Source organism: Macadamia integrifolia, chromosome 13 (assembly GCF_013358625.1).
Source record: "Macadamia integrifolia cultivar HAES 741 chromosome 13, SCU_Mint_v3, whole genome shotgun sequence".
In the NCBI taxonomy this organism is placed as follows: Eukaryota; Viridiplantae; Streptophyta; class Magnoliopsida; order Proteales; family Proteaceae; genus Macadamia; species Macadamia integrifolia.
In genome coordinates this window covers 14,270,460-14,293,680 of record NC_056569.1, presented here as the reverse complement: position 1 = coordinate 14,293,680, position 23,221 = coordinate 14,270,460, and the positions used below count along the sequence as shown (strand labels likewise).

The following is a 23,221-nucleotide window of genomic DNA, read 5'->3' as shown; positions in this document are numbered from 1 at the left end:
GTGTAAAATCATTTGCACCAGTATGGGGTGGTTGGGAACTCCTTCGAACGTGTGCCTAGATGCTCTCAGTCGTATGATTCTTAAGGCTATACAACCCGAGGAGATAGACAAGAGCAGGCAAGAAGATGGCCCACACAAAAAGAATCTCTCCTACCCCTTTCACTTGTGCCTTTCCCCTTGGTGAAGAGAGAGAGAGAGAGAGAGATAAGAAATTGACCAGTATTTATTTCACACTGCTACTAGAGGGAAGTTTATGAAGAGAATTTTTTTTTTTTGGTTTATTTAAAATTATAAAAAAAAAAAAAAGGATTTTAAATGATGGTCCAAAATTTTGCCTCCAGCTAGGGGTGGCTAGAGAGGTGCACCAGTATGGGGTGGCTGGGAGCTCCTTCGAACGTGTGCCTAAATGCTCTCAGTCGTCCGATGCTCACTGCAGCTTACTGCTCATTGCAGAGGATGTGGTCACACTAGAGAGGGACCAACAAGACACAAACCAGGAGAAGGAATGTGAAACTCCGCATGTACTTTCTCTCCTATTTTGGGGTGTCAATAAGAAAATCTATTAACACCTTTACAACTAATTTCTTAATGACAATAGAAAGTATCAAAGTTTCCCAAGGGTTGAAGATAGCAAAAGATTGTGACTGGGACATAATGGAAGTATGGTGTGATTCGATCAAGATACGACAACTACTAATGAATCTGAAAATATGTGATTGAGCATGGAACAATCTATCTCTGTTTTTTTATGTGTTCTATTTGATCAAAATGGTCAACTTTTGTTTCACACCTTCAAATGAGGTGACGTTTTGGTTTAGGCAATTGGTTTGAATGGCAATCCACAAAATATCGGGTTTTTAGTTAAAGGGAAAAAGGTAAATATTTTGGAGTGTTTTAATAAATGAAAATTTCTTTCTTTCTTAAAAAAAAAAATTAAGTTATTTAACTTTGAAGAAAGAGAACTCTACGTTCTGATGCAGATACACATCACTGGGAGAGCGTAAAGAAAAACATGGTCTTTTTGCACTTAATCTTGCTAAGTAGACACTTGTTAGGAAGTTGCATTCTTCTTCCTTAACTTTCATAGACGTAATGGGCAATGAAAAAATCCCAAAGAGGGAATCACGGGGTGGCACAACCATATATTAAGTTTGAGTAAGATGCCCATGGGCCATGATTTTGCTAGGCTTCTTAAAAGCACCCGGCTATGCTCCGTCCAAATCACCATCACCTTTTTTAGACTCAACACAATAATGGAGAGAGAGAGAGAGAGAGAGAGGAAATTGACCAGTATTTATTTCACACTGCTACTAGAGGGAACTTTATAAAGAGATTTTTTCTTTTCGGTTTATTTAAAAAACAAATTGCATTTTAAATGGTGGTCCAAAATTTTGCCTCTAGCTGGGGGTGGTTAGAGAGGTGTAAAATTGTTCGCACCAGTATGGGGTGGCTAGGAGCTTCTTCGGACGTGTGCCCAGATGCTCTCAGTCATCCGATGTTCACTGCAGCTTACTGCTCATTGCAGAGGATGTGGACACACTAGAGAGAGACCAACAAGACACAAACCAAGAGAGAGAATGTGAAACTCCGCATGTACTTTCTCTCCTATTTTGGGGTGTCAATAAGAAAATCTATTAACACCTTTACAACTAATTTCTTAATGACAATAGAAAGTATCAAAGTTTCCCATGGGTTGAAGATAGCAAAAGATTGTGACTGGGACATAATGGAAGTACAGTGTGATTCGATCAAGATACAACTACTAATGATTCTGAAAATATGTGATTGAGCATAGAACAATCAATCTCTATTTGTTTATGTGTTCTATTTGATCAAAATGGTCAACTTTTGTTTCACACCTTCAAATGAGGTGATGTTTTGGTTTAGGCAATTGGTTTGTATGGCAATGCACAAAATATAGGGTTTTTAGTTAAAGGGATAAAAGTAAATATTTTGGAATGTTTTAATCAATGAAAATTTCTTTCTTTCTTAAAGAAAAAAAAAAGTTAAGTTATTTAACTTTGAAGAAAGAGAACTCTACGTTCTGATGCAGATACACGTCATTGGGAGGGTGTACAGAAAAACATGGTCTTTTTGCACTTAATCTTGCCAAGTAGACACTTGTTAGGAAGTTGCATTCTTCTTCCTTAACTTTCATAGACGTAATGGGCAATGAAAAAAAATCCCAAAAAGGGAATCATGGGGCGGCACAACCGTATATTAAAGAGTCAGACAAAGATCTCAGTCGTTATAGAAAAAAGCTAACAAAGTAGCAGATCCCCTTCCTTCCATGGCTGCCTCTCATTAAACTTTTTGTTTTATAGTGATGAGTTAAAATCGGACCACCACTTTGGCACAAGCAAGTCAAAGCCACATTCCCGAGTTCTCACCTCAGCAAACTTCTGGGCCGAGCTCTGAGCTCTCGCTTCAGTCAGATCCAGGTAGAACTCTAACCTCGATCGTGCCCAGGCTGAGCTCCCAACTCAGTCACATCCAGGCAGAGCTCTGACCTCGGTTATATCCAGGTCGAACTCTAGCCTCGGACTCTCTAAGATCGGGCCCCTAAGGGCTGAGCTATTACCTCGGACTCCCAGATGCCGAGCTCTTGCCTTGGTCTTTCTAGGGGCCGGGCTCTCTCTTCGGTCCCATACGGCCTAGCTCATGCCTTCGACAACCTCCAGGGTGGCCACGAACTAGCAGAAGCCATATCCCACTACAACACTACAAGCAGAATGTGGGAAACTAGGAACTAACCGTAAGAGTTGCACACAAGAGTCCAACCACCACTAAAACTCGGAGTGACGCTCACTCAAGAGTCCCAGATGCTCACGAAAGGAGGATATCCGCAGGATCTTTCCTGAAATCTGAGGATATTCTCAGGATCAGACAAGGTGGACTGGTAGTCAAAGCTAGACTCTTCGCAAGCGAGACCTTAGGGTTCACAACCTATAAATAGCAAGGTAAGCTCCCAGAGAAGGGATCGATCACTCTTTTCACACAAAATCCTCTTAAGTAACTGGTGTGGAGAAATTCTGACTTAGGCATTGGAGAGTCCCCCGTCGGGTTAGCCCATCTCTCTTTTATCTGCTCTCTTGTGCAGGACTAGCGTGGAACTCCCAGTCTTGCAAGGAAGATCACCCGGTCAAATCCTACCACATCAGATTGGCGCCATCCGTGGGAAACTTGAAAAAAAAAGCCTTAGAAACCAATATATTTGCACAGCGATCGAGTCGTATCTCCTGTTGCCCCTAAGACTCGATCCCGATGGTCTTGACATCTGTGAACCACTGCAAACCCTCCTATAGTGGAACTGGGGCATCCTACACCAATGGAGGGGCCGACGCTGCCTCCGGTGGTAGGCGCCACATATGAGAAAAGGTCAACGACAAGGCCACTGGAAATGGCCACTCAAGGCAATCCCATGAGGAACTATTCTGTTTTCGAGCCTGTGGAGGTCACTGAACAAATCCAGGACCTATAGAGACAGATGCTCAAGACCAACAACCTCTTGAGGACATTCATCAGGTAGTTTGGATTGACCTTGCCAGATCCGCCCGCAGGCCATAGAATTGCCCCAGCACCTAGACAAAGTCGCATTGGCTCGACTAGCCCTCATAGGCACAAGAACCGGTAGGAGCCATTGCAGAATTCTCAGCCTGAGCCTAACGAACAACCACGTGTGAGGAGGTCACATGACAATAGCGCGACCCCTCCCGTTGAGCCCAGTTGAAGTGCCAGGCATTCAGCCTGTGAGTCAGGGTACCCTCCTATAGAGGCGAGTAGTGGTCAGCCGTCTCACACTCGACCATGTAATGAAGACTGAACCTGTGTCCCACAGGTGCCCCAGGTGCCAAATCTTGTGTAGTGATCGAGCCAACCACGGGAGGGAACCACATGGAAGTCCACCCTCGCCAGTGGCGACTGCCCCCTGAAGATCAAGAGAAGCACGACCTAGAAAGGTGCCTCCAACAGCTGGCAGAGAAGGTAGAGAGCCTCCAAAAGCTGACACTGAGCTTGACAGTATCCCCTGCCCATAATGCCTTATCAGACGAGATAATGGTCGTAAAGCTTCTTTGGAATTTTGTCGTACCCACCTTCAAGACATACAACAGGACCATAGACCCATCTGATCACCTATTGTACTATAGCTCGGCCATGACAGCACATGCTAAGCTAGAGGTCACGCTCTGCAGAGCTTTTGTAGCATCCTTGAAAGATGCAACTCTTTTGTGGATGTCCAGCCTAAGACCCAAGTGCATACGAAGCTATAACGAACTCACAAAGGTGTTTCTTGTGAGGTTTCAGGAAAGTATGAGGCAACTCCAGACACCCAATAACGTGATGAACATGAGGCAAAGAACTGGTGAGCCCATTAGGGAATTCCTCTCCTAATTCAAAAAGGTAGCCTTAGAGGTGAAGAATCTACCAGATGGGGTGGCGTATAGCTCATTATGCAATGGGATTACTCACCCAAACTTAGTACGATCTTTTGGCTCTTGACCTACCAGCAACAATGCCAGATTTATTACGTAGGTGTAACCAGTACGCTAACATGGATGATGTACTGGTGGCCAAGGGATTGGTGGAGAAACCCAAACCTAAGAAAAAGAGAGCTTAGCGTCCAAGGAAGATCGGGAATACAAGAAAAACAAGCCTAATCGTTTAGCAGACCGAGGGGATGCCCTAGAAAGGTACGAGCTGGACAGGACAAGAACCAATATCTTGATGGAGATTTAGGACCAGAAATTTCTATGATGGCCATGGCCAATGGTTGCAAAACTCGAAGAAAGAAATCCCAACAAGTACTGCAGGTATCACAAGGATCACGGGCATGACACGGAGGATTGTAAAGCTCCGAAGAGGGAAATTGATGAACTCATTAAGGCTGTATATTTGAACAAATATTTGAAGCAAAAATTCAGAGAACAACAGAGAGGCCCAGATGAGGCCCGGCTAAGCCCCCAGAAAGTTGAGCTCAGTGCAAAACTAGCTGATCTCTAGGCTAACCGCCCACAGGACCTGCCATCTTGACAGTCCTGGGAGGACCTACCTCAGAGTCAGTACAAAAGGCAAAGGCCCATGCCCGTTTTGTGTGCATCACCGAACAACTTGCAAAAATAGCTCGGATGGATCCAGTCATCACCTTATCAGATCCTAGTCTGGAAGGGTTGAATTGGCCCCATAATGATGCAATCGTCATCCAGTTGGTCGTCGCTAACCGCCCGTTCCACCGAGTGTTGGTGGACACTGGTGTGTTATTGATCCCAGGCATACGAGGCATTCCAAAAACTTGGCTTGGGAGCAAATGCCCTGAAACCTATAGGTGCCCCATTGTATGGGTTCTCTGGCTCCCCATCAGAAATTGAGGGAACCATTGAGTTGCCAGTGACCATCGGGCATGATCCAAAAACAACCACCATAATAGTAAATTTCATGGTTGTGAAGATGGCCTCCCCGTACAACGCTATTCTCGGGTTCCCAAGACTCAACAACATAGGTGCAATCATTTCCACAAAGCATATGAAGGTTAAGTTCCCCACACAAATGGGATCGAAGAATGTAGGTCAAGCCAACGTGAATCAAGAGAGTATTATGCTAACTTCATGAAAGCCATGAAAAGTTGTTGCGTAGGCCTGGCTTGCCCTATAGTGAATGCTGAAGTAAGGGGCGAGGAGAAAATACACTAAGCTGAGCCAGTTGAGGAGTTGATAACCATCCCATTGAGCCGAACTGATCCAACGAAGACGGTACGGGTTGGTGCCTTACTAAGTCAGTGACACCAAAAGGAAATTCTAAGTGTCCTCCAAGATAATCCAGACGTGTTCACATGGAGTTCATCAAACATGCCAAGGCTCCCAAGAGAAGTGGCCGAGTATAGCCTCAACATTGGGGCAAGCTTCAAGCCATTCTAACAGAGATGGAGAAATTTCGCCCAAGGCAGACAAGCAATAATAGATGAGGAGGTGGAAAAATTATTAAGTTCAGGTTTTGTGAGGGAGATCAAATACCCTACCTAGCTGGCTAATGTTGTGATGGCTCCTAAGTCAAATAGTAGGTGGCAAATTTGTATAGACTATACAAACCTGAATAAGGCATGTCCCAAAGATTGCTATCTGCTGCTGAAGATTGACACCTTGATAGACTCCATGGCAGGCCATGAAATGCTCACCTTTATGGACGAGTAGTCAGGGTACAATCAAATCTGAATGAAGAAGGAAGACGAAGAGAAAATCACGTTCTTGATTGCCCGAGGAAACTTTTGCTACAAAGTGATGCCCTTTGGATTAAAGAACGCGAGGGCTACTTACCAAGGGATGGTAAACTCTATGTTCCAAAGGCAGGTAGGGTGAAACATGGAGGTGTACGTCGATGACATGTTGATCAAGAGTGGCAAAGGTAGAGACCATGTTGTTGACCTAAATGAAGCCTTCAAGGTTCTGCGTCAGAACAGGATGAAGCTGAACCCTACAAAGTGTGCTTTTGGGGTGACCTCCTAAAAATTCTTGGGTTTCTTGGTATTCGAAAGGGGGATAGAAGCAAATACGTCAAAGATTAAGGCCATACAAGAGATACAACCCCTAAGAAACATACGAGAGGTTCAGAAGTTAATAGGCAGCATTGCAGCCCTAAACCGATTCGTCTCTCGTGCAGGAGACAAATGCCAGCCTTTTTTTTAAATCCTGAAAGGGGTGAAGACCAGCAAGTCATTCGAATAGACGAAGGAGTGCAATGACACATTTGATAACCTGAAAGCATACTTGGTTAGTCCACCATTGCTAAGCCGACCCAAGCCGGGTAAAGTACTGCAGATATATTTGGCAACATCCCCCGTGGCCATAAGCACAACACTCATGAAAGAAGAAAAGAATCACCATAGCCCAATTTAGTATGTTAGCCATGTCCTCTTGAGCGCAGAAGCACGTTACACAAAAATTGAAAAGTTGGCATTCGTACTTGTGAAAGTTGCACAGAAACTTACTTCTAGGCCCATACCGTGACAGTACTCAAGGATCAACCACTGAAGAAAGTTCTCCATAGCCTAAGTGTTTCGGGTCGTCTCATGGTGTGGTCTATTAAACTAAGTGAGCATGACATTGAGTATCGGCCGAGGAATGCAATCAAAGTACAGGCACTGGCAGATTTTATTGTGGAATGCAACCCCAGCAAAAGAAGATCAAAAAAAGGAAGATGCCGAGCTGAGCCAAAAATGGAAGTTGCACGTAGATGGGTCTAGAAATTCCTCTGGAAGCGGAGCAAGAATCATCCTCTTAACTCCAGAAGAGTTTGTAATCCAATACACAATAAGATTCGCATTCTCGATGACTAATAATAAAGCGGAATATGAAGCCTTGATAGTGGGAATGAAGGTGGCTAAATCGGTACTAGTGGGGGAACTAGTAGCTCACAACGACTCACAGTTGGTGGTAAACCAAGTCAATGGGTAGTACAAAGCAAAGGAGGAAAGAATATGCAAATATCTCCAGGAAGTGAGGTCACTTGCTGAGAACTTTATAGCATTCACAATGATCCAGGTGGCTAGAGAGGATAACTCGTCGGCCGATTCGCTCTCCAGGCTAGCAGCAGCTGAAAGAGCCGAGCTAGGAACAACGGTGTATCTCAAAACACTTAGGGCCTGTTTGATAACGTAATCAGAAACGTGTTTCTGTGTTTTCTTGTTCTCAGAAACAAAGAAACGGCGTAAATACCGTTTGGTAAAAGTGTTCCGTTCCACTTGTTTCTTGAAACATAAATTGAAATTTATAACAATTTATGCTTCAAGAAACATGAATGACGAAACAAGTTTTACTTGTTTCGCTTGTTTCTCGAAACAAAAAAGGGGCACAATTCCACGATCGACCGACACACCAACTTAAAAATCTATGAAAATTTATGTTGTTCATTCGAAGATCGACACCCCCCTTCCTTTTCAAACACCTTCTTACCTTCACTGCTTCTCCTGCGTACCCAACGACGGGGAGCTCTGCTTCTCCTGCGTACCCAATGACGGGGAGCTTCATCTCGTTGGTGGAACACCAACCACGATCGTCACCCTCTTTAACAGTACGCCTCCCTCCAACGATCGTCACCCTCTTCAACGATCGTCACCCTCTTCACAGTGCAAGGAGAAGAAGTCAAGATTCGCCTGTGTTATTGTTGTGTCTGATGACTTGCCAAATGACTTCATCATTCTGCATCTTGAATTTGACTCTGCTTCTCTCTTTGATTCTTCCACTTCAATTCTTAGTAGGGAAAAAACAAGATATGATCCCTCCCTCCCTCTATAAGAAATGGGTAAGAAGGGTTTGGAGCTCTCGGGAGTTTGGAGTTTGGGGTTTAGGGTTTATAATGCTCTTTCTTTTTCTGGTTTGGGTTGGTACATGGATGCAAATGGGTTTGTAGAGCTCAAGCTTCTTCTTCTTTAAATTTTTTCCTTTTCCTTTTTGAGTTGCAGGGAGGGAACATGAGTCAGGGTCTTGAGAGGCCAAGCAGCCGAATCAGCCGAATCAGCCTAGCGTCTTGTTACATTCTCGACTCGTGTCTCTTACAGAAGAGGAGCACACAATGCCCAGAGGCCAGAGCTGCTACGCATCCTGTTTCAGTCTCGACTCTTGTCTCTTTTCTTTTGTTCTGTATCCATGAGGGGCAAAGGAACATGTCAGAATCGCAGTCAAAGATGGTCATAATTTCGTGAACCTCAACCATAAAATTTAATGGTTTTCTGTGTTCTGCGATTTCAACAGTGCAAGGCTTTAGAGGCATAACCCAGATAGCTTGTTGGAGATTGAAGAACTGTTGAATCCTATCAAGAACTTGATGGAAAGCCCAATATCTGTATATTCCTTTGATCCATACCTTTGATTTCTTTACTGGTGGCTTAGATTGAAGGGTATTTGAGATTTCATGCCTGGAGTTTGCCTGGGAGGGGGTCATGAAAGTTAAATTTCAATAGAATTTGTTTATATTGACAACCTTTTTATGGGTCTTGTCTCTCTGGTTTACTGAAGTTCTAGCTGAATTTTTCCATGGTGTGGAAATCATGGGTTTTTTTATGGTAAAGTAATATTGCTCCTATGCATATTATCATCAAAAGAAGGCTGGAAACCTGCTCTAGTTTGTGCAGATACATTCAGGGCTAGTGCTTTTGACCAGTTGAAACAGAATACAACTAAAGCTCAGATCCCATTCAATGGAAGTTACTGTTTTCTTGTTCTATATCTTTCTGTTAAGCAACTGCTATATTAGACTCTAATGTGAGATTTAACATCATTGATAGTTTGTCTTATATTTGTTGATAACTAATATTGCATATGTGCCAAGATTATTATTTGTATTTTAGTTGTGTTACTTAAATCAAAATGAACAGCATTTTGCTTCATGTTGCCTGAGGTATTCTTTCTTTATTTTAATTTAAGATACTTGAAAAGGTAGCTTTCTCAGGTATGGTAAGTTCTGGAGTTGTCATTCTGCTCTACAATGAGAACTAGTTCTCTTGTTAAGTATTCTCTGTGCAATTTTGGACCAATTTCATTGAGGAAATAGGTAATCAAGAGATATGGAACTATTACCCAAATTTGTAATTATTTGGTTATATTTTTTCCCATTATTTTGCATTTATTTATGTACTTGATAGTGTTCTATATGTTGTGTGCTTTCTTTGCGGAGTTTTGGTGAAGTTGGTTGATGGATTGCTGTTTTTAGTGATGAGAAGTAGAAAATGTTTCTTTAATTTCTTTTAAAGAATATGATAAGAGTGTTTTTCATCAAGTAATAAGATAACCTATAGCATCTAAAGATTTTTCTCAAACATTTTTTGAAGATGAAAATTGGTCATTGATTAATACTGGTACTGCAACTCTCATTGTAAATATGATATTGAAGATGAGAGTATGTTATTCATTGAAAGGAACACAACCGGATTTGGTCCTACAAATAAAAGGTTCTAATTTAATATTTTCACATTTATATGCAGCGTCACAGGCACAAAAGTCCTGTTATATTCATTGGAACTGGAGAACACATGGATGAGTTTAAAGTATTTGATGTTAAGCCATTTGTCTGTCACCATTTAGGTTACTTTTAACTGGACCTTCATCTTACTGTTGTGACATATTTAGTTTGATGTGGTCTATCCTAAAAAATTTCATTAAAATTTCTTATAAACATCATATTCTGTCAGAAATGTTCCCAGAAATAGAATTTATCAAACACCTTCTTACCCGTTTCTGTTTCCAGAAACAAGAATTATCAAACACCCTTCTTACCTGTTCCTGTTTCCAGAAACAACAATTTCTGTTTCTGTCGTTTCTTGAAACAGAAACGGCAGAAACATTATCAAACGGGCCCTTAGTCATCCCACCTATCAAAAGAATAAAGTCTGTTGTAATAAAACACCCGCTACCGAGATAGGCTGGATGGAGCCCATCATTAGCTACCTGAGGGACAACCACTTACCAGAAGACCGAGCCCTAGGCAAGAATGGTGAAACGAAGGGCCGCGAGCTATACAATGCAGGGTGGATTACTTTACAAGAGATCACTCTCAGGACCATTGTTGAAATGCTTGGGCCCAAGACAAGCGGCCGATGCCCTTAAGGAGGTTCACGAAGGAATTTGTGGCAACCACATAGGCAGACAGGCATTGGCATATAAGGTGCTACGCCAGGGGTTCTATTGGCCTAAGATGCAGCAAGAAGCAATGCAGTAGGTACGACGATGTTTCAAGTGTCAGATACATGTCGTAGTGCCACATGTCCCAGCAACTGAGCTGACCCCAATCATATGCCCAATTCCATTCGCTATGTGGGGAGTTGACATCTTTAGCCAATTCAAAGGTGGTAGAGGAGTAAAGTTCCTGATTGTGGTAATTGATTACTTCACCAAGTGGGTAGAGGCTCGCCCCTAGCTAGAATAACCGAACCGGCTATGGAAAAGTTCATAAGGGATGATGTCACCTACCATTTCAAGGCTCCCAAAGTCCTGCTGATCGATAATGGGAAACAGTTCGATAATCGGAGGTTTAGACAAATCTACGATGGGTATGGAATCAATTTTTGCAACACTTCAGTGGGACACCCGCAGACAAATGGGCAAGTGGAAAAGACGAACCAGGTCCTACTTGAGGGAATCAAGAAGAGGCTCGACCAAGCAAAGGAGAATTGGTCGGATCAATTGCTAAGCGTGTTATGGTCCTACAGGACAAGTGCCAGAACCTCAACGAGGGAGACACCCTTCAGGTTGGCATAGGGAACGGAGGCTCTAACACCAATAGAGGTCAACTACGCATCCTTCCAGTATCAACCTTTGAAGGGGCCTATAATGAGGACGGACTAAGGGCTAACCTTGATTTCATTGACGAAGTCCGTGAGGAGGCCCTCCTCCGGAATGCGGCATACAAACAAAAAATGACACAGTTCCATAACAAAAAAAGTGAAGACTCGAGGTTCTCAGTGGGAGACTCGATTTTGAGGAAGGCTTCAGTCTCTGACCCCCGAGGAGTTGGCAAGCTCAGCCTGAATTAGGAAGGCCCTTATATAGTTTCTAGAGTGATCCGCCTAGGGACGTACCACTTGTAAACCCCTGAAGGCCGAACCGTGAAACGAGCGTGGAATGCAGAAAATCTCAAGAATTTTTATCAGTACAGCCCCTGCAATCCATTCATTCAATTAAAGATAAACTCATTCCTTATCTCCAAATTATGGTAAAGCTTCTATTTATGTCTTCGTGGGTGGTCTAAATTCACTCATTAAGGCTTGGCAGCTCGGCCCTGCCCTTTTTTTCGTCCCAAAGGACTATAAGCCCTTATCTTTAAGGCAAATACATAGACCTTATCTTTAAGGCAATAAAAGACCTTACCTCTAAGGCAAAGCGTTAGAAACCCTTACCTCCAGGCCAGGAAAATTAAAGCTCTTATCTGTAGAGCAGGGTGACCAAGCTCAAAGGACCGACCAATAAAAACCCGAGGTGTAACCCTTATCCGTCCCTACAAGATCGAGCTCTAACTAAGGCCTCTACAAGACCGAGCACCAACCACGGCCTCTACAAGATCGAGCTCTAACCTTGGTCCCTGCCAGCTTTTGGCACAATTGTTAGATAACCGGTTCCCCCCCCCCACAAGCCACTAAAGAATGAATAAAAAAGAAAAGAAAAAGTTGTGCAAAGAAGATTTTTCCATTAACACCAAAAAATTAGATATACAAAAGTTCTTGATTACAAAAGAGAGAAAAGAAAGAGATTGTTTACAGATGACGTATCAATGCCCACAAAAAAAGGGAAGAGAAGGGGTGGGGGAGAGCTTAGCTTTATTTCACTCATCGGACTTCCTCGGGACGGCGACTTCAACTGCCCCATGCTCATCTGGACTAGTAGGAAGCACAGAAGACTCAGGAGGAGGAGCAATGTAATGCTTATTGTCAAAAAAGTTGAGGGAGGGGCATTTGCACAGAGCGAAATTCGCCGTGGTGTCTGAGCCGAGGTTGAACGAGGTGGTGTTCAGATCGATTAGCCACGCTTCCCCTTCCAGAGTAACAACATACCCCTCCACCATATTCTTCAAAGCAACCTTTAGCTCAGCTCGGTGCTTATCCTCCATGGCCCTCACCCGAGCAGCGTGTTCCTCCTTCAGCTTTTTTAAGCTCTCTTGGGTCTCTGTGACCTTAGCCTGGAGTGTCTCCTTAGCCTTCACCAAGTCTTGGAGTTGCAAGGCCATCTGAGCCACTAGGACCTCTACCCTTCTCTCTGTAGCATCGGCCTTCTCTTCCTCAACACGGGCATTCTTGCTAGCCACCTTGAGCTGACCCCTAACCTTCAATGGCTTCCCTCGGATCCTTTTTGTCTCAGCTTCGGTCTTTATGCGAGCATGCACCATCCGCTCGAATCGACAAGCTGTCTCCATCGACCAATTGTAGCCCTGCACAAAAACATGGTTAGCTCGGTAAACACACAAAAAAAAGAGAGTAAAATAAAGATGACTCACGTCACCAATATGAGAGTAGAGTTGCTCAGTGAGCTGCACGTTAGGAATGTTCCTCACATGCTCCATATCAATAAGAAGATGCCCTTGACGACCAAAGGTTTGGGCATCATTAGCATTGGTGATGGTAGCTGTCTCATAAAGCATATCCCACGACAGAGGCCTGCGCCCCATGCGGGGTGCCCGCATCAACACCACCCCTGAGGATTCAGTTCAGCCCTCCACGTCAGAGCAACCAAGTGGCTCATCCTCACGATGCCTCTTGCGGCCCCCTTGATCCTTGGGAGGATGAGGTGACGTAGGGGGAGGAGTCTTCCCCGAGCTCCCACCTTTGACCCTAGCTAGGACAAGGAGCGTAGGAGGGGCCATCTTACCTTTACTTAGCACACTGCGCTGAGTTAACCCCTTCACCGAGGGGCTCCTCAGTTTCTCAGCCTGCGGCTCAATCACTATAGGGGCGATCTTGGTGGCACCAACCATAGCGGTTGCAATTCTCTCACCACTTGGCCCATCAACGACTCTCTTCCCCTTGTCAGTAGACTTCTTTGTTGCCTAATCGACAGCCAGCACTTTTCGGGCTTGTGCTGATCCTGCGGAAAGTTTAGAGGGGTCAATTGCCACATTCACCACTGCAAAACAACATAGTTCTAATATTATAAAAATACGTACAATAACCCAAGTCAAGGAAAGAACCTAGGTCAGGATGGGGTCTCACCCTTCTTTGGGACTTCGCTGAGCTCACACTTTCGAAGGAAGTCTTCATCATAAAGGTTATGGACATCCACTGCCTCCCCATCCAAACACATTTAGGCGGTCTGAAGATCCTTTTCACTAAGAGTAGGAGGTTGGTTCGGTCTCGTAAGGTTGGGTTTGGTCCAAGCACCCTTAAAGGGATTCCTGGACATGGCCACGTAGAAGAACCGATCCTTCCAATTCTTCACGGATGTGGGCATATAGGTGAACATTTGCAAAGTCCCATATAGCCCATCTCTGCTCCTACAGGTAAAGTATGGTGCCTCTTCATGATGAAATAACATCGAAAGACATTAAGGGTAGCATCGCGCTGAATCTTCGATATGAAGACTTTAAATCCAAGTAAAACCCGCTAGGAGTTTGGCCTCAGTTGGTTCAGTGTGATCCCCCAATAGTCTAGAATCGAGCAGACCAGCTCAGGAATGGGAATTCAGAGGCCGCACTAGAAGGCTGCAGCGTATAGAGCCACCTCGTCCCCGCAAATATCTATAAACGCCCCCTTGTCAGGGACTCTCGTCACCACATAGTCAGGGATACCGCACTTGTGCCTTATCGAATTTAAGGCCTTCACGGTCATAGTACTCTGAATGGAGGTCGGTCTCCTCTTCCCATCGAAGGATGATGCCGAGCCTTCTCCCTCGGACTCCCCGATCTCCCCTTCCTCGAGAGAACTGTCATTGGCCACCGCGGCAGTAGGGCTCTCCCTCATAGTTGTCTCAGGGGGCTAGCTCAGAGAATCTACCCCTGAGGCAGCCCTTGACACCATGGTCGCCTCAGAAGACTCAGACCCAGTACTGCTACTAGAACCAGAATCGTCAGAAGAGCTATCACCCAAGGAGGAAGTTTCCTCAGGGCCTGGCCGAGCTATCAGGCCCTCCAAAGGCCTAACCACGGCTAAGGGAGGGGGTTGCTCTGACATAGTAGCATCAAAAACCCCCATACACTGTCAGAGGGGTTCCTCAGATGAAAGGCTAGGAGGAAGAATAGAAGAAGAGCGAATGGTAACCATAACTTAAAAACTGACTGATGGAAGATGAAGCAATACGTGAGCTGAAAGTCCATAAAGAAACTGAGCCGAGTTAACACTCCAGTGTGAGGGTAGCTGCCGAAGTATGTGCATACGTTCCTCCCTTGTGGGGGGGAGAAAAAGGCTGGCATTGATTCCATCCTCTCTCCTCTTTTTCTCTTTTATGAGGGAGGGGTGTGTCGTGTGTGCTTTACTTACGGGCCCTGCACCACCGTATCGCCACTTGGAGATACGTGGAGGCCTATATCACAAGAGTGTAAAATTTGTCATTTGAGACTGGGGTTTGATGATGGTCCAATACGGGGATCGGGATCATACAAAAGGGTTTGGAGTCGTCACCTAGGATTATGGGCCTAGTTCAGGGGGTGGCCCCATTTTCAGAGAAAAGGGCCCGAAAATTGGTCTGGACCAGAGATTTAGGGTAAGTGTCAGGTTGTAGAATTGGGAAGGTATTAGGCACCCAATCTACCCAGTTCAACCGATTTTCCTACTAGATGCTTGAGAACGAATATTTTTCACAATTATTCCTATTCCACATACATGGCTAAGTTATCACACATATATACATTAACTGAATTTAAATGACTATTTATTCGGTTAAGAAACTGTACCTGAACTTAACCCTTGTTTCGGGTCAAAAGGGGTGGGCCCCTTATTAGTATTGGTTCGGACTATCTTTTGGATTCTTCTGGCTCAGGAAAAGATGGTATTGACCTCCAACTTCCTTTCTTGAGAGATTTTAATTGTGATGATATTTGGGGCAGAGTTTCGGCTAGGAACGGTTACTTTCGGATTTAGATTTGGACAGAGCTTTAGCTAGGGAAGGCTATTTCTAGGTTTTGGATGAGGTGGCAGTCCAACAGAGTTTTTTTCGGGGATAGGCTATGGGAGGGCTAGGTTGAGGTGGCACTTTGATAGAGTTTTCGTTGGGGATAGGTTAAGGGAGGGCTAGGCTGAGGTGGCACTCCTGCAGAGCTTCGGCTAGGAATGGCTATTTTTGGAAAGATTCCAAGGGCACTCGGACAAAGCTTCCGCTAGGAATGAATATTTTTGGAAAGGAATGGATTGACCTAAAAAGGGATTGAAGATCCCCAAAGCCCCGAAGAACACTTTAAAGATCTGAACAGAACTCTAGATCTTGACAAAGATCTCTTCGTAGACCCGAAGAACCTCAAAGGGGGGAGGGATTTCTACTTTTGGTAAAAACCAAAAACACTCAAAGGAGGGAGGCAAAGAACATATTATTTTTGGTAAAAACTGGATTGGACTAAGAACTTGGATTGAAGATCCTCAAAGTCCCGAAGAACACTTCGAAGACCCAAATAAGATTTCGGATCTTGACAAAGATCACTCTGAAGACCCAAAGAAACTCAAAGGGGGGAGGAGGAGAGAGAGCAGAGCTTCACTTCCTAAGGGGGGTTGTGGGGTAGTTGTTGGTGTGTAAAATCCAAAAGAGGGGGTATTTATAGGATTTCTGGGCCAATGGGGAGGAGGGAGAATTTTTAACCAATGGGCAAAAGGGGGTTTCTAGACTAAAGTGGGTGAAGAAGATTTTCAACCAATGAGCAAAAGAGAGTTTTTGGACTAAAGTGGTTGAAGAAGGTTTCTAACCAATGGGTAAAAAGGGGTTTTATAGACTAATGGGAGGAGAGAGAGTTCTTAGCAAAAAGTGGGTTTTTGGATTAATGTGGCTGAAAAGGAAATCTCTTCAACCGTTGGGCCAGTGGAACACCAATCTTGGCCATTAACAGTGGCACACAGGTTGGGCTGCAGTGCATCGAGCATGGCTGACACGACTACACAAGAGGGTAGGCAATATGCACATGGTGTGCAGGTAGTGGCAGGGATGTGCGGCATATGGCACACGACTGGGCAGCATGCACATGGTGTAGGCAAGGGTGCCAGTAGCAGCTAGTGGAGGCACCAGCAGCAGCTAGTGGGGGGCGAATGCCTGTGGGCTAGGCAGCAGCCAACAGAGGAGCGTGCATGCAGGCTAGACAGCAGCCAGCGCACACAGTACGAGTGTGGGCTAGCTTGCTGGCCAGTGCACACAGTATGCATGCGGGTTGGTTAGCTGGCCAATGCACGCCTCATACATGCGGGCTAGCCTGCTAGCCAGTGCACGCAGCATGCATGTGGGCGCATCACACGTGCGATCATGGAATTTTCTGGTGATGATTACAGGAAATCCGACGGTCTGATTTTGGCATGCCATATATCGTCAGAATCGTATTTCTGAGCACTATCCATCTATATGGTCATCTTGACCAAATTCCTTTGTAAAGAAAAAGTTAAATTTGGACCCTCTTCTCTCCCACACGGGGGTTTCCAGGGTTTTCAGATAGGTGGGAATTGTTTCTCGATTTTCTTAGTCAATCATCATCTCTGTTGATCAAAATTTGAAAGTCTCGTCCAAGATACGCATTTTATCACAGCTAGAGCAGGGTGACAAAATTAGGTATCTACAAAATGCCCCTCTTTGGCCAAGGCCTGTGCCAACAGCCGAAGGGCAAAGAAAAGAACGACCACATTTTGTCCCCTAAAGCATATACTGCCGTCATTTTGCTCATTAATAAAGGAGTTGAAAAATGCAATAGATAATATCTCTCAACTATTTTAGAGTTTTAGGACTTACCTGGGTTGCCAATTGTAGGAAAGGAATTCGTTGCTCTTCCAATCCTGCAACAAATGTTAGTACTTTGATCTTTGAATTTTCCTTAGCTGGGCTTTACATGTGCCAATTCAGGAAATTTGGTCTCCAGGTTGGTGAACCAATCTGGACTATCTGGGACCGATGGTTACAAGGGAGGAATTCGCTGCTCTTTAAATCTTATAAAGGAAAAAACATTTGATTCTTGGATTTTCCTTAACTGGGCTTCGCATGTGTCAAGTCAGGGAATTTGGTCTATGAGATCGGGTCACTCGGAGCCGATACAAAGAGATTGGGCCACCTAGAGCCGGGTCAATGAAATTGGGCCACCTGGGGCCTGGTAAATACAATTGGGCCACCTGGGGCCGAGTCAGTGAAATTGGGCCACTTGGGGCCAGGTAAATACAATTGGGCAGGTGGCCAGGTGGCCAGGTAAATACAATTGGGCCACCTGGGGCCAGGTAAATGCAATTAGGCCACCTGGGGCCTGGTCAATGAAATTGTTTCTTTTCTTGATTTTGATTTTTTGGTTCTTTGATTTAGAATCTTGTTTTTACCATTAATCTTGCTTTTTTGCTTTTGACCTTGAGATTTGACTATGAGAAATTCTTTTACTCATTAATAAAATTTTGACTTTTACTTTCATCTTTTCCATGTGCTATAATTTCCACCTACCACATGAATTTGAATTTTACACTCCTTTTGATTTTTACCTTCCATTTCCATGTGATACCATTTCCACCTACCACCTACCACCTACCACATGGATGTGAGTTTTACCTTCTTTTTTATTTTTACTTTCCATTCTTATGTGAATTTGAATTTCCACTTACCACATGAATTTTTACTTCCCAATTGACATAATTTGCAACTACCATAAAAATAATTTTGAACTTGGTATTTGGTGGTAAGAAATTTTGATTTGCACCTTGGGATTAGAATCTCAATTTAATTTTTTTTGGAAAATAAATTTTTTACCCATAAAATGGTCTCCCTCCTCCTTTGTTTATTCCTCATTCTGACTTTTCTGAGTGGGGAACGATTCATGAGTGAGTGAGTTCAGGTTTTTAGAATCCTCTCGAAAATCCGAACCATTTTACATTTTCTCGGGTTTCTTCAAATTTTTTTTGAAGATCTTCAAGTTTTTCCTGAAGTTCTTTATCTTTCTCTTGAAGATCTTCATAGTTCTTAAGAAAGAAATCATTTGGAGAATTTGATGTTCTTGTGGGCTTTTGTGCTATTTGGAAAACTTCTTGGGGATCTTTTGTGATTTTGGAAAATATGGCTGAAAAAAGAAAGGAAAAGACTTGTGGAGAAATCCAGCTGGAGGGTTACAGTAGTTCCTCCCAAAGGGATGAGGGCCTGACCAATTGGTACTCTGGGTAGACTCTTCACAACAGTTGGAACCACATCTGCAACTCCATATGGGGTTCTTGGGTAAGTCTTTACATTTGCTCATTTATTTTTGTTTTGTTCTTTTTCTTTACTATCTTTTATTTTTATGTTGTTTTTGTGTTTTTTTTTTGTTTTTTTAATTCTTCTTCTTGATACTCTCCCATATTCCTTAGGATGGAAGGATTGTCACCTTGGAGAGCCAAGTCAATTTTTACCAGCAGGAGATTGCCCAACAGGATGCACTGATTCAGGATATGACACAGAGGCTGGAGCACACTGGACTAGCATCCACGAGTTCCTCGATACTCCATGGGGATGATTCAGAGTATGGTTTAGATGATGACTTTACTTCTTAGGGATCTGTTCCAACAATTGTAAGCACATGTATACTTTTTCTTTTTCTTTTTCCCTCCCCTTTTTACTTTGGCATCTTATGAATGAAAGTCTATCTTTGACACGAAGAGAAACTTTTCTTTTTGTTTTTTGTTTGTGGTTTGCAATGTTTTAGGCATAATCAATTCCACAACTCAAGTCATAATTGGAATAATCGGGATAACACGAAAACTCAAATACTTCTTCATTCCATTACCAAGTGAATTATATGGAAAGGAGAACAATTTTTCTACCATAGACAGGATAGGTAAGTAACAAGGTGGGAAGACAACTCTTGAGGTGGGTGAAAGCTCACTAACTCTTCTGGGTCCATCACCTTGAGCCCATATTGTTGGCCGATGTACGTGGGCAAATAAAAGGATGTGTGAGTCTATCCCATCAACCTAACGTAATTGTAGCCAGGGGTCTTCATCAGAAAATCTTCTTGTGGCCTCCCTGGGCATCCCTGTGTGATATCCGGCACAGTCCTTTCCTACAGGTACTTCTCCCAGTCAGTGATACGATTGAATTTCGGAACTTCCCTCCTACCCTAGTAGAATAGAGCTTCAAGTGGGCCTCCTTTTAATGACTTGGTTAACTTTAGCTTCTCTTGATAATGAAAAATAACTGGACTCCCTTGATAATGATCTAATCCGAATCTATGGCCATGACTCATGTCATTGAATCCCTTGAATGTTTTTGCAAGAACCGTGGGGATGATGTCACCTCCTTTCTTCAACTGTTTTACCACCTCAATCAGAACAGGCGGTGCACCACGCTTGGGAGTTTGGAGAACATAGCGAGCTATTATGCAAAGTAAATAAGCATTATGTAATCTCTGTTGATGGATTCCTCCCATTGGTGGATATTGGACAAAGATCTGGGCTACCTTCAGAATGTCAATCTTCCTATGCCTGACGAATTGCTTCACTTCATTTTCTTTCCATTAGAAGAAGTCCTGAATTTCCTCTGAATAATCTTTCTTCAAAGATGGTTGGAATAACCTACCTTTGGGTGGAGATAACATACAAACTCGGAGTTCTTCAAGAGTTGGGTAGATCTCTACTAATCCAAATCGAAATACATGCAAGTTGGCATCCCAGTGTTGGGGCACCTACCTGAGTAATTGGTGATGTAATTTCACACGCCCGATCCAATCGAGAAATGACACATTCACGGATTCCAACAATCCTGGCGCCATCATGTTCATGTCCAAGGTCCATTTCCGTAACGTCTCATCCAACGAGCTCAAGACTTTTCCTGAAACCATCACAAACAAAAGAGATATGATGATTTATCAAAGCATTACCCATTAGCTAATGACTCAAACAAGCCATTACCACTGATGCATCAAGCTCTTTTTTTTTTTTACTGATCAAGGATGGGGAATAAACTGGTGTCGGGTGGCGATTTTCTTTTAAGGGATGGAATCTGGGATAAGAGTTTGACGAACCATAGGTGAATGACAGATACCTAATGGCCTTGCATGCCAAATGGCGATACTTGGGGGATAGAATCCTAGATAAGAATTGACAGACCAATAGGGGAATGACAAAATACCTAATGGCCTTGCCTACCAAATGGTGATTCTTGGGGGACACAAACTATGATGATCTTTTAAGATACTTTGATTATTAATCAAGGAACCAATTTATTGCCTTTAGATGGTTAAGACAGTACTTGCACATGTCAAGTTGCCTATGTATCCCTCGAAAGGAATCAGGTCTGACATAGTTTAGGCTATTCACCCTTTCAGACATAATATTTCTTGAGTTGATCCATGTTGACCAGTTCGGGTATTTCTTCGCCATTGTGGTCTATGAGTTTCACAGCTTTGCCTAGTAGAATCTCCTTGACAGTGAATGGACCACTCCAATTGGGCCTGAATTTCCCTCTTGGACCATGAATTGGGGCTCTTTGTTCTCGAAGAACAAATTCACCCTCCTTTATGTGGCATGGCTTCACATTTTTGTTGAAGGCTCTGGCCATTCTCAGTTGATATTTCTTTAGATTATCCATGGCTTTCATACGCCTTTCATCAAGAAAATTGAGCTGATCATGTTTAGCCTTCACCCATTCTCTTTCAGGTAGCCAACTATCAAGAAGCACCGTTAGGGATGGTACCAGGATTTCTATGGGTAGAACCACCTCAACCCCATATACCAAAGAGAAAGGGGTTACCCCTGTCAAGGATTGTACAGAAGTCTGATATACCCATAAGGCAAGGGGTAACTTATCAGCCCAATCCTTGTGTGTTTTCGTCATTTTCTACAAGATAACTTTGATGTTTTTGTGGGCTGCTTCTACTGCCCCATTGATCTGTGACATGTAAGTGGTAGAGCGATGCCTTCTAATACCAAACTTTGTGTAGATTTTATCGGTCTTACCCCAAAAATGGGATCCCTGATCTGATATCAATTCTTAAGGTACCCCATATTGAGAAATGATATTTTCTTGAATGAATTTGGCTACCTTAGCAGATGTGAGGACCGCATATGACTGAGCTTCTACCCACTTGGTGAAATAATTAGTTGCTACCAAGATGAACTCGTGACCATTGGATGCTTTGGGGTTGATCTTTCCAATGGTATCGATGCCCCAAGTGGAGAAGGGCTAAGGTGAACTGAGCGAATGCAACTCTGTTGGCGGGATATGTATAATGTTAGCAAATATCTGACACTTGTGGCACTTCTTTACAAAGTCCACACAATCCGCTTGCATTGTGTTTCAGTAATATCCTAGTCTAAAGATCTTCTTAGATAACATCTTAGCGTTCATGTGGGGTCCACAAAGACCTTGATGAATTTCCTCTATGATGATTGCGGCTTGCTCCTCGTCCACACACAACAACTGTATTCCATCATAGGATCTCTTATATAACAAATCCTCCTGAAGGATAAATTGGGTGGCATATCTCCTTAGAAATTTCTTTTCTCTGTCAGTTGCTTCAACTGGGTACTTCCTTTCCCTGATGAAATCCACTATGTAAGCGAACCAAGACTGACCATCCATAGTGAGAGAGTTCATTGAATTCTGATAAATAGGCATGCTTCTTTGTTCCACCAAGAATGATCGAACCCTAGCCATAGGGTTACATTCTATCATGGAAGCCAAGGTTGCAAGGGCATCAGCAAACCTGTTGTTATCTCTCTGGAAGTATTTGAATGAGATCTTCTCAAAGTATTCAACCACTTTTTCCAGATTTTCTTGATATGGCTTCAACTTTTCAACTCTGGTCTTCCATTTTCCATGTGTCTAACCGATGACGATGGATGAATCGTCGTAAACCTTGATCCTTTTCACTCCAATAGTTAAAGCAGTTTCGAGCCCAAAGCACAAGCTTCATATTCGGTAATATTGTTGGTATAGGGGAAATCAAGGCGGAATGATGAAGGCAACTAAAGGCCGTCAGGAGTGACAAGAAATATTCCCGCACCACATCCCTTCTGATTGGCTGCTCCATCAAAGAATAATTACCATTCATTAACTATGTCTTCTTCCTCTATTGCTGTAATTCCTTCATCAGGAAAGGTATCATCCAAGGATCTTCCATCTTCTATGGGGAGGGCAGCCAAATGATTGGCTATGGCCTGCCCCATGATAGATTTCTGAGCAACATAGGTAATGTCAAACTCTGATAGCAAAAACAACCAACAGGCCATCCTTCTTGTTAGGGCTAGTTTCTCGAAGAGGTATTTGATGGGATCCATCCTTGAGATCAAGTGCACCGGATAGGAAACCATATAGAGTCGTAACCTTTTCGTTACCCAAATCAATGCAGCACAAGTTCTTTCCAAATATGTGTATCGTGTCTCATATTCTAAGAACTTCTTACTAAGGTAGTATATGGCATACTCTGCCCCTTCCTTCGTCTCTTTCTGTGCTAGCAAAGAGCCCATCCCACGAATAAGTATAAGAGAAGTGGTTCACCTTCCACCAGCACTGTCAATACTGGTGGGTTCATAAGGTATCCTTTGATTTTGTCAAAAGCTTGTTGGCATTGGTCATTCCATTCTGTGGATTGATCCTTCTTCAGCAGCTTGAAAATTGGCCCA

The 23,221-nt window shown here is 43.5% G+C and overlaps 1 protein-coding gene across 1 annotated transcript; it reads right to left on the bottom strand.

Annotated features, from left to right (window-relative positions):
• Positions 1-12,248: 12,248 nt before the first annotated feature.
• On the bottom strand, positions 12,249-15,747 carry LOC122059213. Its single transcript, XM_042621900.1, has 3 exons — positions 15,361-15,747; positions 13,344-13,559; positions 12,249-12,906 (listed from the first exon to the last, which is right to left on the bottom strand). The coding sequence occupies exon 3, from the start codon at positions 12,889-12,891 to the stop codon at positions 12,304-12,306; it is 588 nt and encodes a 195-aa protein (XP_042477834.1). The 5' UTR covers positions 12,892-12,906; positions 13,344-13,559; positions 15,361-15,747; the 3' UTR covers positions 12,249-12,303.
• Between the last annotated feature and the right edge of the window lie 7,474 nt (positions 15,748-23,221).